Source organism: Tachypleus tridentatus, chromosome 2 (assembly GCF_004210375.1).
Source record: "Tachypleus tridentatus isolate NWPU-2018 chromosome 2, ASM421037v1, whole genome shotgun sequence".
Taxonomy (NCBI): Eukaryota; Metazoa; Arthropoda; class Merostomata; order Xiphosura; family Limulidae; genus Tachypleus; species Tachypleus tridentatus.
In genome coordinates, this window is record NC_134826.1 from 49,057,449 (window position 1) to 49,073,095 (window position 15,647).

The window sequence follows — 15,647 nt, forward strand, 5'->3', positions numbered from 1 at the left end:
TAAATTGAAAGGTTAATAATTTTGATTCGAGGTGTTTTTTTTGTAAGTTCTAGTGCTTTAAAAATGCGAGGTATAATAAAGCATCGAGAAAACAGAATTATTTCTAGCAGGGAAAGTGAGTCAATCACAAAGTTGTTTTTTTTTATTCCAGCTAACGGAAAAAATAATTGTTTTGTTTTTGGTAACTTAATCGATCAGCTGTTAAATTTACAAATAAGTTTATTTTTACTTGCTTTAATACTGTTAACGTGGCTTACAAATCACCATATTGTTTAAACTTAGTAAAACTTAAGTGGAAGAAATAAGTTAATCTTCGGTGGACTTGGACGCTGAAATAATTTCATCAGAAAAAAAACCCGCATACGAAAGAACGACTTTGTAACAGTATTTAGTTTTATCTGTATTTCCATATTTATGTGACTTTAGATTTTAAACTAATTACGATTGTGGTGTTCAAGTAATAGATCTCACGCCCCAGATATGAAACTATTTGCGCATTCATAAGAGTTTTGTGTTCGTTCACAAAGCTGAAAGTCAAGTTAGCGTAACACGAGCGCGCACTTAGTTGGCTTTGAACAGGCATGTATGCGGATTGTATTTGACTTCCGTAACGGAATTGTAGTACTGGCAACCTTGGTCCTTCTTGCTTCTGTATTCGTTCATTTGATCTGATTTAATTGGTAAACTGCCTCTGAGCTGTAGAATGCATTCTGTTTCATAAACATGAATGTTAACAATGCCATGTACAGATCCTCAGAAGTCAGAAGTGGAATAACGAGTTTCCAAAATCTGCAAGTTTAGGAGTTGAACTTGTGTAATAGTTCAGAGTTCAACTTTTATATAGTTTTAATAAAGAATCTGTTGCTAGTCCTAGCTATCACCTTAATTTTAAAGTAATAGTGGATAATGCCTGTGGTTATAACTCCAAAAACTGGCCGTAGACAATAAAAGGTAGTAGGAAGTAGAATCGTTGTTGGTGTAAACACTCAACTTCATACCTTTAATTGATTTTCCATGTTTACTGGTTGGTTTAACACCTATGTTTGTATTTTGTCTGTTAGATAGAAGCTGTTACTACAGGCATTATCTACAATGACTTTGAGGTGACATTTAGGACTGAGTGTGAATTATTTAGTAGAATATTCTTAATGCTTATTTTATATTAAGTTCTTTATAGTTTTGTAGTTGTTGTTTTGAATTAAGCACAAAGCTACACAATAGGTTACCTGTGCTCTGCCCACCACGGGTATCGAAATCCTGTTTTTAACGTTGCAAGTCCGCAGACATACCGCTGAGCCACTGGGGAGCTAGTTTTGTAGTGATGATTTTAATTGCTATTAACAATTAATGTAATTAATAGTTTTGAAGTTGTTTATTTCACCGCATATATAATAATTTTCTTAAAACTACATTTCAATGTTTGTTCTTGTGTTTTGTGTGTGAGAGTACTGTGTTTTCTCTTGTTTTTTTATCTTTATTGGTAACTTATTTAGTAAGAACCACAAATGAAAGTTTTACCAATACATAAGGATTTATGTTTAAATTAAATTTTATAACTTATTCTTAGTTTTATTCAATAAGTTAAAAGCATCACAACTTTATGTATATACTACATTATTTACACCTTTGGGCCAATATTCTAAGAATATACTTAGGAATACTATTTTGGATAATTGTGGATTCTCAAAACAAAGTTTATAAAGTCGTTCTTTGTTTTCATGAATGTTTTCTAGGATCGTCCCAGCTTCTAACAGCATTACTGTTAATTTGAAGAGGTTCTTTTTTTTCCAATTTTAAGATTATCAAACTCTTAGTTTGTCAGAAACGACTTTTCGGCTTTGCCGTAACTTAAATCTCTAAATTGGCTTGAAACATTAATTATTGTTTAAGGATCTATTTTATCGATTCTGCTCTACGATACATTATAACTGCTGAAAATTTATTAAAATGAACGAGGAGGTCTGTAATTAACACTTTTTGCAGGAAAGTAAAGATGTTTTTGGTATTGTAAAGTATGACAATATTTGAGTAAAGATGTTTTTTGGTATTGTAAAGTATGACAATATTTGAGTAAAGATGTTTTTTGGTATTGTAAAGTATGACAATATTTGAAAACTATGCAATAAAGCTGTATTTAGAGTACCAAATAATTTCATGTTATATAGTAGATTGAAAGGCAATTTTGAGGTGAATAATTTTCAGTTTGTGTTTTTTATATATATTTCATCCACAGAATTTCTTCTCTAAAAGATCTTTCAAAAACAACCCATTAAAAAGAACCAAAAGTGTTACCAAACTTGAAAGGAAACGATGCACAATAGATGGCGACAGGTTTGTTTGAACATCCTTTTTAGTGTTTCTTTTTTTCGGATGTACATTCATTTAAAATTTGAACATAAATATAGATACAAATGTTCCTAATCCTGCATTATCTCACATATTTTTAAGCATTTAAAAAGTTTCAATGATAAAACTGTGAAAATAAAGACAATTTTTATTAAAACAGCTCAAATAATTAAATTGTATATTAGTACATTTATATCACAGTAAAAGTACTTTTATGTTGAAATTCGTACAAAATAAATTCGTTTTGTATGTGATTATCCTTGTAGAATATAAAGTGTTTTGTGTACTTACAGTGTACCACTTTCCAGGCTGCGTACTTCTCGTTCCCATGAATCTTTGTTACAGACTAGTCCAAGTGTTTTGCAAAGGCTGGATATATCTCAAGGTGATGTGCAGGTGATGTCACTGCATGGTAGTCTTCTGGGTCAAAATTATTGCTTCCAGCTGACTTCTAGTAGTGGGACCACATACTATTCATGTCGCACTGCAGAGGAGAGAGATAAATGGGTTACCAGGTGATGAAAGTTATCACATTTAGAGTCATAATCTAAATATTAAAATTTGTGTATAATTTACCAGAGTATAGCAAAGTAATTTTACAAATTATAATAGTTTTACCTCTTTTCCTTTTTAATCAATTTTCTATGGTGTATTAATGAAATTGCTTACAAAGTATTTCAGTAAGTTCATTATTTTAGTAGTTTTTGTACCCAAAAAACAGTATTTTAAGGTATATAACGTGGTTACTTGATCATTCTGTATGGTAAATGTTGGAGTCACTTAAGATGTGAAGTTATTAAAAAATTTTATAGCTTGTGAGAGATGTAGTAATCCATATTCAGGACTGTATGAAAATATTGTTTTTCTGTTTTGCATAAAAAGCTGTCAAGATGAATTACACTGTAGATATATAAAAAATTAAATGTTTTATATTTTTTATTGGAAAGCTAGAAAGCATGTTTTATCTCTTGCAGTTTACGACAGTCAATTCATCCTCACCAAGACAACATTATGCGAACAGAAAACTCCTTAAAAGTATGGATACTGGAAGCAAAAGGAATCTCTTCAAAGAAAAGGTATGGCAATAATACTTAGTCATTAATAATAACTATTTTAATATCAACCTGACATAGAAACTTGTATGTGATGCAGAAAATTCAATACAAAAGTTATTAATTGAAACATAATAAACAAATTGAGACAGATCTGTTTTCTTTCTCCTACCAGAGCAACTACCATACTTCAGGATAGGAAATTACTTCTATGTGTGTACCTACACAGTGGATAAAATGTGCAAAATCTGACATAATTTCTGTGTGTCTGTAGCTGTAAACAGTTAATGTACAAAATTTGATAAGCTTCTCTATGTCTGCACCTACACAACAAATCCAAGACCTAAGAATATCTAAACGGTGTTCTCTGCTTTATTAGTAAAAGTGTTAATATGCATACCAGCCATCCTGAGATATATATTTATTTCAAGTGGGTTTCCCATCATCATAAAACCCAAGACCATTTTTCCTGTATTTATGCTTGTATGCTAATAATACAGACTGTCTCCATAGCTGCATATGGAATTCAAGGGCACTATACAAGAGCAAAAGTAATTGTTGTTGTCAATAGGTACATAATAAGTTTTTAATGGATCAGTGTAAACTGTTGGTTAATTATTTATTCAGAAAACAGATAGGGGCTCTAATAATAATAATGCTTATGTTGCTGATATATTGTTCAAGCAATAAAAATATAAGTGTTTTTATACCTTAAAAAAATAGCAAATTATAATTAGACTCTAGAGATCTCCAGTTAAGAATATATCAAACCATAATTAGACTCCACTCAACTTCAACTAAGAACATGTCAAACCGTAATTAGACTCCATGTAACTTCAACTAAGGACATGTCAAACCGTAATTAGACTCCATATAACTTCAACTAAGGACATGTCAAACCGTAATTAGACTCCACATAACTTCAACTAAGAACATGTCAAACCGTAATTAGACTCCACATAACTTCAACTAAGAACATGTCAAACCGTAATTAGACTCCACATAACTTCAACTAAGAACATGTCAAACCGTAATTAGACTCCACATAACTTCAACTAAGAACATGTCAAACCGTAATTAGACTCCACGCAACTTCCACTGAGAACATGTCAAACCGTAATTAGACTCCACATAACTTCAACTAAGAACATGTCAAACCGTAATTAGACTCCACATAACTTCAACTAAGAACATGTCAAACCGTAATTAGACTCCACATAACTTCAACTAAGAACATGTCAAACCGTAATTAGACTCCACATAACTTCAACTAAGGACATGTCAAACCGTAATCAGACTCCACATAACTTCAACTAAGGACATGTCAAACCGTAATTAGACTCCACATAACTTCAACTAAGGACATGTCAAACCGTAATTAGACTCCACATAACTTCAACTAAGGACATGTCAAACCATAATTAGACTCCACATAACTTCAACTAAGGACATGTCAAACCGTAATTAGACTCCACGCAACTTCTACTGAGAACATGTCAAACCATAATTAGACTCCACATAACTTCAACTAAAAACATGTCAAACCGTAATCAGACTCCACGCAACTTCCACTGAGAACATGTCGAACTGTAATTAGACTCCACGTAATTTCCACTGAGAACATGTTGAACTGTAATTAGACTCCACGTAACTTACACTGAGAACATGTCGAACCGTAATTAGACTCCACGTAACTTTGACTGAGAACATATCAAACTATAATTAGACTCCGCATAACTTCATCTAAGAACATATCATAATTATACTCCATATATCAATCTGTTATTAGACTCAACAGTTCTCTAAGTATTTAAAGAAAAGATTAAATGTTTTAAGGCTAATCACTTTAAGATAGCACTTAAATGCAGATTTTGCTCATGTATTTCCATCAGAGAGACCATTACTTGATTGTTTTACTTTGAAAATTCATAGTTCTATCAAAGAAACATAATTATGTTTAAAGTTCATATAATTTAACATTACCCAACTTTCTTGGAATTTTATTTACCACAGAATATACAAAAATTGAATTTTTCAGGTAAAAATAAACACTTTTATGAATATTCCCAGAAATGTGTTTTTCACTATAAATCTGTATTTCAAGATTATAATATTCAAAATGAATATACCAACAATGCAAATTTTAAATTAACCATATGTAATTATATAATGTGGATCTAAGAAAAGGTTTAAAAAATAAAGTGTTAAACGTCAGGTTGGGAGTAGAAAGAAATATTCTTCAGGAATTAGAGAACACTGAAGGAAACAAAATATCACATCAAGTTACTCATCAGAATTTCATGTTGATGAAGTTTTATTTTTCATGACAAATTAGTTCTTTCTAAAAGTGTGTGAAAATAAAGTACCATTTTTGATGTATCTCATAATTTTAAACCTCAATTTTATTCATAGTTATGGCCAACCAAAACTTTTGTATGCAAATTTAATGAATATTTGGTTATTCTGAATTTGATAACAACAAAACCTTTTGTAATTTATCATTCTTCAAGTTTTATTGTAAGAGTTTCATTTTCACTTCTCATATTTTATTGGACAGGAACTTCTGTGAATTATGTTTAAGCAGAACATTGTTTTGAATTGTAACCTATATTCATTTATTCTGAATCTCGGCATAATAAAATATTTTATAAATTTATTATTCTGCAGATTTTATCAAATTATTTTCATAGTTCAGTACTTTTGTTTTATTGGCTAGGTACTTCTGCGAGCTATATTTAGACAAAACTTTGTATGCAAGGACAACTTCTAGACAGAAAGCTGATATCTGTTTCTGGGGAGAACATTTTGAGTTCAAGTAAGTGAAGAGAATTATATTATATTTAAATTTCTAATAGGCTTGAATTAATATTTTTATATTTGCAGAGGTAACATTTTGAAATATAGTGTTTCATACAGAAGCCAGTTCCCATCCTAATTCACTTTTATTTCTGTTTATTTTAGATGTTAAACTTTTATAATATTAGGTCTAAAATTTATTGCGTATTTTACTTTGACTTATAAATAATTTTGTATGGATGTGTGTGTTTTTTGTTTTTTTTAAAAACCTAAACAGTCATATTAGTGAAAATTTAGTCAAATGCTTCTAAGTCTTTTCTATTGAACCTTTTGCCTGTATACTCATACAAAATATGTAGGTAATGTGTCAAAAAAAGGATTTTTTTTTTACTTTTCAGAAATTTGCCACAGATAGAAACTATTACAGTTACCTTGTACAGAGAAGCTGATAAGAAAAAAAGACGAGATAAAAATATTTTGCTAGGTGAGAAAAACATTTTAATCTAAAATAGGTCTCTCTTTATCCTAATGTAATTATTTTCTATTATCTTATTATTAATGATGTTTTCAATGGTAAAAAAAGTGGCACATATAAACTTAGGTGATTTAAGAAATGTCTTAAGCTCCAGATAGTATTGACATATTTTGAAGATATCTTTTATTCATTTTGCATGTTTTATTTACATAACTTCTAGAACCTTTGAAATGTTTATCTACAGTTTTTTTTTCAGTATTTGCTTATATTGTTTCTGGTACAGTAATATTGTCAAATCTGCAAAGTAATTAGGCTAAAATACATAGTTTTGCTTAAGTGTATATATATCATCATACTAATAAAATGCTGTAAACATGTTTTGGAATCCAAAGGTGAAAAAACTTGGGGCAAATATGAACTAATTTTTGCTTTCTATTTTTAAAAAAACATTAGTATATCACAAATTTAAACAATAAATGAATTTTACTGTTTAATAAATTTAAGTAAAATCTTGTAGCACTACAACTCTAGAATGAAAACATTTAATTTATTGTGATTACTTTATTGATAAATTACCTTAATTTATCAATAAGGTAAATGTAGTATTCTTTTTGGTACAGAAGGGATGAAGTATAATATTTTATGAATAACTACAACACAGAGGACACAACTATATTGATCATTATAAATATAATATATTATTCAAATGTGGCATAGACCAAATATATTACACGTTATCTTGGTTATTATTCTGTTTATTTAGTAACTAGCATGTTTTCTGCTGGGACAGCAGTAAGTCTTCAGATATACAATGCTAAAATTGGGTTTGATTTTCTTCAATGGACACAGCAGATAGCCTGATGTGGCTTTGCTATAGGAAAAACACACATTAATTAGCATACCCAAGTAGTCCTGTTATGAATGAATATGTCACACACACATTCAACTGAAGTTAAAGTAAGCACTATGAAATAAATCATCAAAATAAAATGACACACAGTTACTGCTGTCAACAACTGAAAGGGCCACTGTTCAAAAGCTTGTACATTTTTTCATATATTGATAAGAGAAAATAATTTCATGGTCTCTTTTAAACTCACTTGTTTGCAACAGAATTCACATTTGTAATTTGTTTTAACTTTTGAAGTATTTTATGTTTTATAAATACTACACTTGACAAGAAAGGTTTCATATTTTTTATATGTTATACTGAACATTTACAAATGATGTCAGTATATCAGAATTAATTAGTTGTCAGGAGACAACATCATTGAATCAAACTTTGAATTTTCAAGTATTCATGTGGTAATTCAAAAGTAAAACAGATCAATAGCATAATTAAAAGATCATTAGCATGACCTTCCTTCTTCCAGTTTTATACTCTATGATATCTACAGTTATGTACTAATTACAAAAATTGTTAGTGATTCCACTAATTTAGCTTTTGTAATGTGATCTCTTTACTTATTTGTGTCAGGTACGGTGCAAATTCCTGTTACTAGTGTAAACAGTAGGCACATGACTGAAAAATGGTGAGTTGAGCTATCTTTGAATCTAGAAAACAAACCATACTAATTGCTTATATCTGTTATTTAATAGCACTTTGTATTGAATTGTACAGTTTTGGATTTTTTTTTTTTGTTGGAAGTGGGCAGTATGTTTGATTGATATTAACGTGTTTTATGACATATATATCATGAAATTAATTATTTTCTATATATATGTTATGCTTTATAATCATATATAAATAATAATTTTATGATTTTGTTCATTAAATTAAAATGGAATTTTACAAAAACTGAACAGTCCAAGTTACTTTCACAATTTGGAAAACTTTTGAAGTTTTATAGTACAAGATAAATGTAAAAGAGTAAGCTTAAAGTTATTTTTTATATGTTTTAGGCTTCTGTAAAAAAAACAATGTATAGCTAACTTCTGTATATTTAAAACTAGTAACTTATCTTTCATTGTTTTCAATGAAATCTTTCCAGTACTGTTATATTGAAATGTATGATTTTTCTATTAAAACAGTTCATATAAGTACAATTTGAATTATTTGACAAATATGCCTTGTTTTTCTATTTAAAACATATGCAGCCAGAGATAGTTTCACAATACAAGTACATTTACTTGATTATTTGAAAGTGAATATTTGTATCAGGTTAATATTTTCTATTGTCATTTTAACTTAAATCTATCATTTTGAAAGTTTTTCCATTAATTATTAATTGATAACATCGGAAATTACTCCAGAAAGTTCTAATAATATTTTATGACAGGTATCAAGTTGTGATGGAGAAAGGTTTGAGTAATAAAGATACCTCAGCAGTAAGGATCAAAGCACAATTCCAAGTAATAGACATTCTACCACTCTCTTGCTACAAGGAGTTTTTACAGGTAAGTGCAAGTAACCTTTTCATGAACATGGCATCAACATTCTCATTTTGTTCTGGGCAGTGATGGCAGTTACTTTTAAGGAGCATTGTATAGGAAGTTCAACTTAGAAAAGTTAAAAAATAAATGTCTTGAAATTTCCAGTGATCTCAATTACAACTTGATACATGTTAACCTTGAAATTTCTCTATGTAAATGAATCATCTACTACTGCTTTTATCTAGCAGTACATTACTGAATATTTTTAGGAGTGGAACAAATAATTCTAAGAAATGTGTTTGTTTACAACAGTTCTGATTAAAATAATTTTGATCTTGCGGAGAAGCAACTTTGTTAGTCACGTGTTCAGAATTTTTAAAAGAAGTTGGTATTGCTACAAACCTTTATTGTTGTTTATGTTAATTGCATTTTTTTTTATTGCAGTACGTTAAAATGGAGTACAAATGTCTGTGTGACATTTTAGAACCTGTTATTAGTGTGCGAACAAAGGTAAGAACATTTGTTGGTTCTCATTTACAAATGTATCAAATAATAGATTTTTCTGTGTTACAGAAATTATTTAACTATTAAAACAACAAAAAGAATTGTATCAATCTTTTAAAGTCAAATTTTTAATATAAAATATAATAGTTTGCTCTTAGTACTTTTTTCTGTTTTTACTTAAGATGAGACTATTTGATTTAATATCACAAAATAAGTCTAGAATTTTGAAATAAATGATAATGTCCTAACGTTTCTTATCGTAGGAAGAGATAGCTACTGCTTTAGTACGCATCATGCAGAGAGAAAATATGGCCAAAGTTTTTCTTTCAGATGTCGTTATGGACGATATTGAAAAGATTGGTATGAATGAATATGTATTACATTTTTAATAAGTGTCAAGTGTTTTGTTAAAAGTTCAGTAAATTAATGGTCATTCTTTGTTATACTTACAGAAAACAGATGCAAGATTTTACTAATGTACAGAATTGGTATTGTTTTTATCTGATATTGGTAAATGCTATAAATGAAAACAAGCAGTGACTTGTATGTTTTAGTAATAGGTTAAATTGAAGGTAAGATGATAGATCGAACTGTTCAATTATTCCAAAATTTTTTTTTGATAAAAACAAAATATCTTTATTTGGTTTAATTATATCATACTATTATTGGTCAGTTATATTCACATCTGTGTATGTATGTGTGTATGAGTGATTAATTTGAAATTAGGAAAATCTTTGGTTAGTAGCAAAAATCAAATTTCAAAAAAAACATTAAACTAGTGAAAAATTCCAACTTATTATAACCAATACATTGATTTTAAAATCTAAAAATTATTGAATACATGATTTTAAATTGCTTTCACAGTGGGTTAAACATTCAAACTTCCTTTAGTGCATATGAATTCCAGTCAGTTTTGGTTTTGTTAAGAAAGTATAATAATTAAATTCAATAAACATTTGTTTATTTAACTATTTATTCTTTTGCCCAAGGTATTTAATTAATTTTATAGTTTTCGATCAGTCTGCTTAGATGAATTTAAAGACATTTTGAACAATGGTGTTTAGTATTCTAATGTATGTCTGCATTCTTTAAAATATTATGTGTAGACAAGACTACATTTATTCTTTGTAAATATGCTAGGAAGCCAAAAATATCTTTTTTCCTTTTTGTCTACACATTTAATAACCTTTTCTAAAATCCAAAAGTTTTATTTCTAGGAAAGTTAATTAAAACAAAATTTCTGTGTCTTTGAGCTGTATGTTTGAGTTTGGAAAATTTTTTTTGGTTTTTTCACTGTTTGCATAAGATGAATAAAAGATATTCTACTATCTTTGACTAGATGATCAACATTTAACGTTTCGAGGAAACTCGCTTGCCACAAAGGCTACAGAAGCTTACATGAAACTTCTGGGAGACAAGGTGCATATTTCTTCTCTTGTAAAATAGCTATAGTTTGAAATTATCATCATGAAACTCTTTTCTTGTTGGATTTTTGAGGATAGGTACTTGAAGGCTATCTGTGCTAGCTGTCCATAATTTTGAAGTGGTAAACTTGAGGAAAGGCAGCTAGTCAATGCTTCCTGCCACTAATGAATAGTATGATTGACTGTTATATTATAACACCAAGGTAATGAGTTTTGATCCAGAAACTTGCAGATTTTTAGTCAAGTACCCTGACTACATTTCTCTACTAGGCCTTGAATTACAGAATTGGTTATCTGCACTCTGTCCATCATGAGGAATTGAACCTCTGGATGTTAGAATTATAAGTCTGTGATCTAATTACTAACCCACTGGGAGACAACAGTAGGCTCTCTGCATTCTGTTCACTGTGAGAAATTGAATTTTGTATATTAGTATTATAAATCAAGAGACTTTCTGCCAAACCAATGGGAAAAAAAAAGAAATTTTAATTTAAAAATTAAGAAATGAAGTAAATAGTAATTGTTGTACTTGCTAAAGTTTCCCAAGTTTCTGTAGGATGAGTATATCATATTTGATATTGTTATTCTATTGGTGAGACTATGATATAATAACTACTTTCTGAAAGTTTCTTGTGTTAGTTAAGCAGTATTTTAATATGTTTAGCTCAGAAGCAAAATCTTAAATAACAGCTGAGTAAGAATTTTCAATGTGTTAAGGAAATTGTGAAATGTCTGAAAGAGAACATTAAAACCAAATTAAAATAACTTTTTATTAAGGAGATCAATGCTGATACTGAAATAAGAGTATGTAATTATGTATTTCAGTATCTTCAGGACACATTAGGAGAATTTGTACGAACAGTTATGGAAAACTCAAACGACTGTGAGGTAATAAAAAGTTTCTTGTTTTTTAATAAAGAATATCTGTATTCATATCATATCAAAATAAGAACTTGCACATTGTTTTTTTACTATTAAGACATTACATTTGAAGCCATAATGATATAGTATAAGTACAGTTTGTAATTATACTTACATGATGGATGTATTTGTTTCATCAGGTGGATCCCAGTAAGGTTTCCAACAATGCAGTTCTACAACGGCACCAATCAAACCTGTTAACCTATGTGAAGATGGCTTGGCACAAAATCATTAATTCTGCTCACAGTTTGCCATAGTGAGTCATTTACTTTTATTCACATAATATCATGTTTGTTTTCAGGTACAAATCTTTAACCTGGTAGCTATGCTTATTTATGTTATGTTTATGTTCTACAGTGGAGACTTCAAAGTGTTTATAATCTATTGTGATTAGAAGAGTAAGCAAGATAGGTTTAGAGTACTGTAAACTAATACTGAACTTAGGTTTTATTATTTTTATCTCACTGTACAAAAGCTCCAGTCCAATTATTGTATATAAACATATTTTGTGTAATGTTTTGGAACTACTTTAACTGAAACACTGGAAGAGATTTAAAAGAAAAATGTTGCTGACTTTGAACAGTCAAGTCTTGAGGGTTGTAACGAGTACAGCTAATCGAAAACTATTTCTTTACCATCAATTTTTATAATGCATGGTTGACTGACAACTTTATTTGACACTGAGTTGTTAAGAATTTAACTTTACTTGTAATGCTTAGCTCAAAGTTTGAATATTGTAGTCATAAAATCTCCATAATTTAAGTTTTTTAATAAGAAGGATTTTAATATTAGTACTTTAGAGGACCCTAGTTGATGGTTAGCAACCTAAGTTAATTTAAGTTTCCATTTTTGGTGTAATTATAATAAGAAGCCTGAATCCTTTTTCACCACAGTGAATTAAGACAGGTGTTTTGTGAGTATCGGGAGAGGTTAGCAGCTGTTGGAAGAGAAGACATTAGTGACAACTTGATCAGTGCTTCTTTCTTTCTAAGATTTCTGTGTCCAGCAATTTTGTCTCCAAGTCTCTTCAATCTGACACAAGGTATCATAAGTCTTTTAACAGTTAATGTGTTTTGGTTTGTTTTAAACTTGTCTCATTTACTTTGATGCAAAGTTTTGAGCAGCTGCTCAAAAGTAAATCCATGTGTTTACATTGCTAAAACATTGTGTTTTGATAACCTAGTTGGGCAAAGCTTCTTGTGCATTACATCAACCAAATAAACAAATATATTTGTAGTTGTATTTCTATACTTCATTGACAAGTTTTATAGCTCTCCTTTAATTATTTATTTTCACTGTTTGTGTTAACCTGAAGTTCTAATTGATTGTTATTGCACACACCAAAAGAAATACAGTTACTATCATATTTTCATGCTCTCTCTTTACATTCCACCAGAATTGAAGGCAGACTCTAGTTCAAGATTTTAAAGTACTTTCAAGTTTGTTTGTTTTTTAAATATTTGTGTGGGAATTATCACATCCAAATTAATATATCCATAGAAACAAATTATTATTGAAATGATTTATGTGAAGATGTATTATCAATTTATTTTATGTTAAATAACTTAATTGCAGAGTATTTTTAAGAATAATAAATGTTTATTGAGTTTTCTAGTAGAGACATGTTGAATAATTTACTTTTCTGACACTTAGTTATTTTGCTTACAGAATACCCACAGGATAAAGCAGCTAGAAACTTGACCCTCATCACTAAAACCATTCAAACATTAGCAAACTTTACCAAGTAAGTTTTTTAAACTTTATTTTGTAAAAACTTAAAACAAAAAGGATATCATAATGACTAAATAATTAATTAGAAAACATATTAATCAATGAACATACAAAAATGGAAGCATTAAGTCATATTTCAACACAGTTTGAATTTCTTTGTCTCATTCTTAGATTTGGTGGCAAGGAAAGTTTTATGGAATTCATGAATGAATTTGTTGAGAAGGAATGGAGTACCATGAAAAATTTTCTGTGGCAAATTTCTGTAAGTTGAACTTTTTTTTTTTTTAAATCTATGGTTATAAGGTTTTTGGTTGTAAATTTGTTTTATAACTTCACAATCTTGCAAAGTTATAGATAACTAGAAAAAGAGAAGATATAATTTTCAAAACCTTGTGTACGGAGTAATTTTTTTTAACTTAAGCAAATGTTGAAGATGTAGAAATGTAATTCATTTTCCATGGAATCATGTTTGAAAAATATTCAAATAATTCATGAAGAACTGACCATCTGAATCAACAACGTACAACATAACATAATATTAAAGAATAATATACCTTTTGCTCTGTCTTTGGTGTTTTATTCATTAAATTAAGTGGCCTGGCATGGCTTGATAATTAGGGTGCTCAACTCACAATCCATGAATTGTGAATTTGCATCTCAAAATGGCTGGTATGGGTATTAACACTTTTATTGATACCCATACCAGCTGATTTGAGATACATTTTTATTTCAAGTGGGTTTCTTGCCATCAAGAGTTGTGAATTTGCATCCCTATAACCAAACATACTCATCCATTTAGCCATGGAGGCATAATGTTACAATCAATCCCATGTTCATTCCTAAAAAAGCAGCCTAAGAGTTGGCAATGGATGGTGTTGACTGGCTGCCTTTCCTCAAATATAAAATTTATACTTGTATTCCCTAGTCTTAGCATTCTCACCATTAAATATGAAAAAGATGATGCATCAGTGCCATCAGTTCCATTAAGTATCTTAAATACTTAATTGGAAAATCCTGAGCTTCTTTATTTGTCAACAAAAATAAGTTCAAATATCTTAACCTATCTTTACATGATAACATTTTCATCCTTAGTAGCTCTTCTCTGGACTCTTTTCAAGAATTAAGTATCCTTTTTGAGGTAAACATTACCTAGAATCCAATTTGCTCTGCCAGTAGCTTGGATGGCTTAAGAAACTGTTCAACCAGAACACCAAGATCCCTTTCTTTCATAACACACTCAAGGTTATTTCCATCAAAATTATACTTGTAATTCAAATTGTGATATCCCACATTTATTATAAGTATAAGCCATCTGCCATTTATTCACCTATCTCACTAAATAATTTGAATCCTTTTAAAGCAGTAGCATCTTCTTCATAGTCAGTAACACCAAAAACTTCGATGTCATCAGTAAATTTAATTAATCTGTTGACTTTTCTTTCATCTGTGTCATTGATGTAGATCAAAAAGAACCAAAATCTTAATGTAGAGCCCTGAGGTACTTCATTCAATGCATAAATACAATTTGATTGATCTCCAATCATAACAACCCCTGCTTTTTTTCATTTTTTGTCTATGTAATAAGACAACCTGTTCCTCACATGTATAGAGATAATTTTTTAAATAAGTATTTCATCTGGTCTCTTGTTAGATGTTTTCTGAAAATTCTGATACACCTCATTATCACCTGAACATACACAGTAAAACAAAGTGCAAACCAAATTATTTTGAACTTAATTATAAAATTGTTTATTTTTATTCTGAATTCCTTTTCATATTTTTGACCATTTTTAGAGTCATCTATCCAAGGACCATCACTCTTGCCTAGAGTTGGATGCATACATAGACCTAGGAAGAGAGTTGTCTGTCCTTCATTCCCTGCTTACAGACTGTATTTCTAGGGTAAACAAGAAGGTAAAACTTTGTTAGTTGTAATGTGATGTTCAGTTAATGAGAATGGAGACAAAAGTAAAATGTTTAATACTTCCCCTGTTATATCTGAACACATAAACATGTTTTTAATAT

At 29.5% G+C, this 15,647-nt stretch overlaps 1 protein-coding gene across 9 annotated transcripts in view; it reads left to right on the plus strand.

The window, feature by feature from the left end:
* LOC143243175 (ras GTPase-activating protein raskol-like) overlaps positions 1 to 15,647 on the plus strand; it is a 199,953-nt gene that overhangs the window by 172,460 nt on the left and 11,846 nt on the right. For 5 of the 9 annotated variants that reach the window (XM_076486974.1, XM_076486976.1, XM_076486978.1 and 2 more), the window contains 16 exons: positions 2,234 to 2,331; positions 2,640 to 2,861; positions 3,321 to 3,422; positions 6,115 to 6,213; positions 6,593 to 6,678; positions 8,147 to 8,201; positions 8,949 to 9,066; positions 9,487 to 9,552; positions 9,810 to 9,906; positions 10,886 to 10,965; positions 11,796 to 11,858; positions 12,032 to 12,147; positions 12,785 to 12,933; positions 13,560 to 13,635; positions 13,794 to 13,884; positions 15,417 to 15,536. In XM_076486974.1, the coding sequence (XP_076343089.1) occupies positions 2,234 to 2,331; positions 2,640 to 2,861; positions 3,321 to 3,422; positions 6,115 to 6,213; positions 6,593 to 6,678; positions 8,147 to 8,201; positions 8,949 to 9,066; positions 9,487 to 9,552; positions 9,810 to 9,906; positions 10,886 to 10,965; positions 11,796 to 11,858; positions 12,032 to 12,147; positions 12,785 to 12,933; positions 13,560 to 13,635; positions 13,794 to 13,884; positions 15,417 to 15,536 (1,638 nt within the window). The remainder of the gene's footprint in view (positions 1 to 2,233; positions 2,332 to 2,639; positions 2,862 to 3,320; positions 3,423 to 6,114; positions 6,214 to 6,592; positions 6,679 to 8,146; positions 8,202 to 8,948; positions 9,067 to 9,486; positions 9,553 to 9,809; positions 9,907 to 10,885; positions 10,966 to 11,795; positions 11,859 to 12,031; positions 12,148 to 12,784; positions 12,934 to 13,559; positions 13,636 to 13,793; positions 13,885 to 15,416; positions 15,537 to 15,647) is intronic. The other 4 variants (XM_076486991.1, XM_076486997.1, XM_076486990.1 and 1 more) reach the window with 1 other exon arrangement.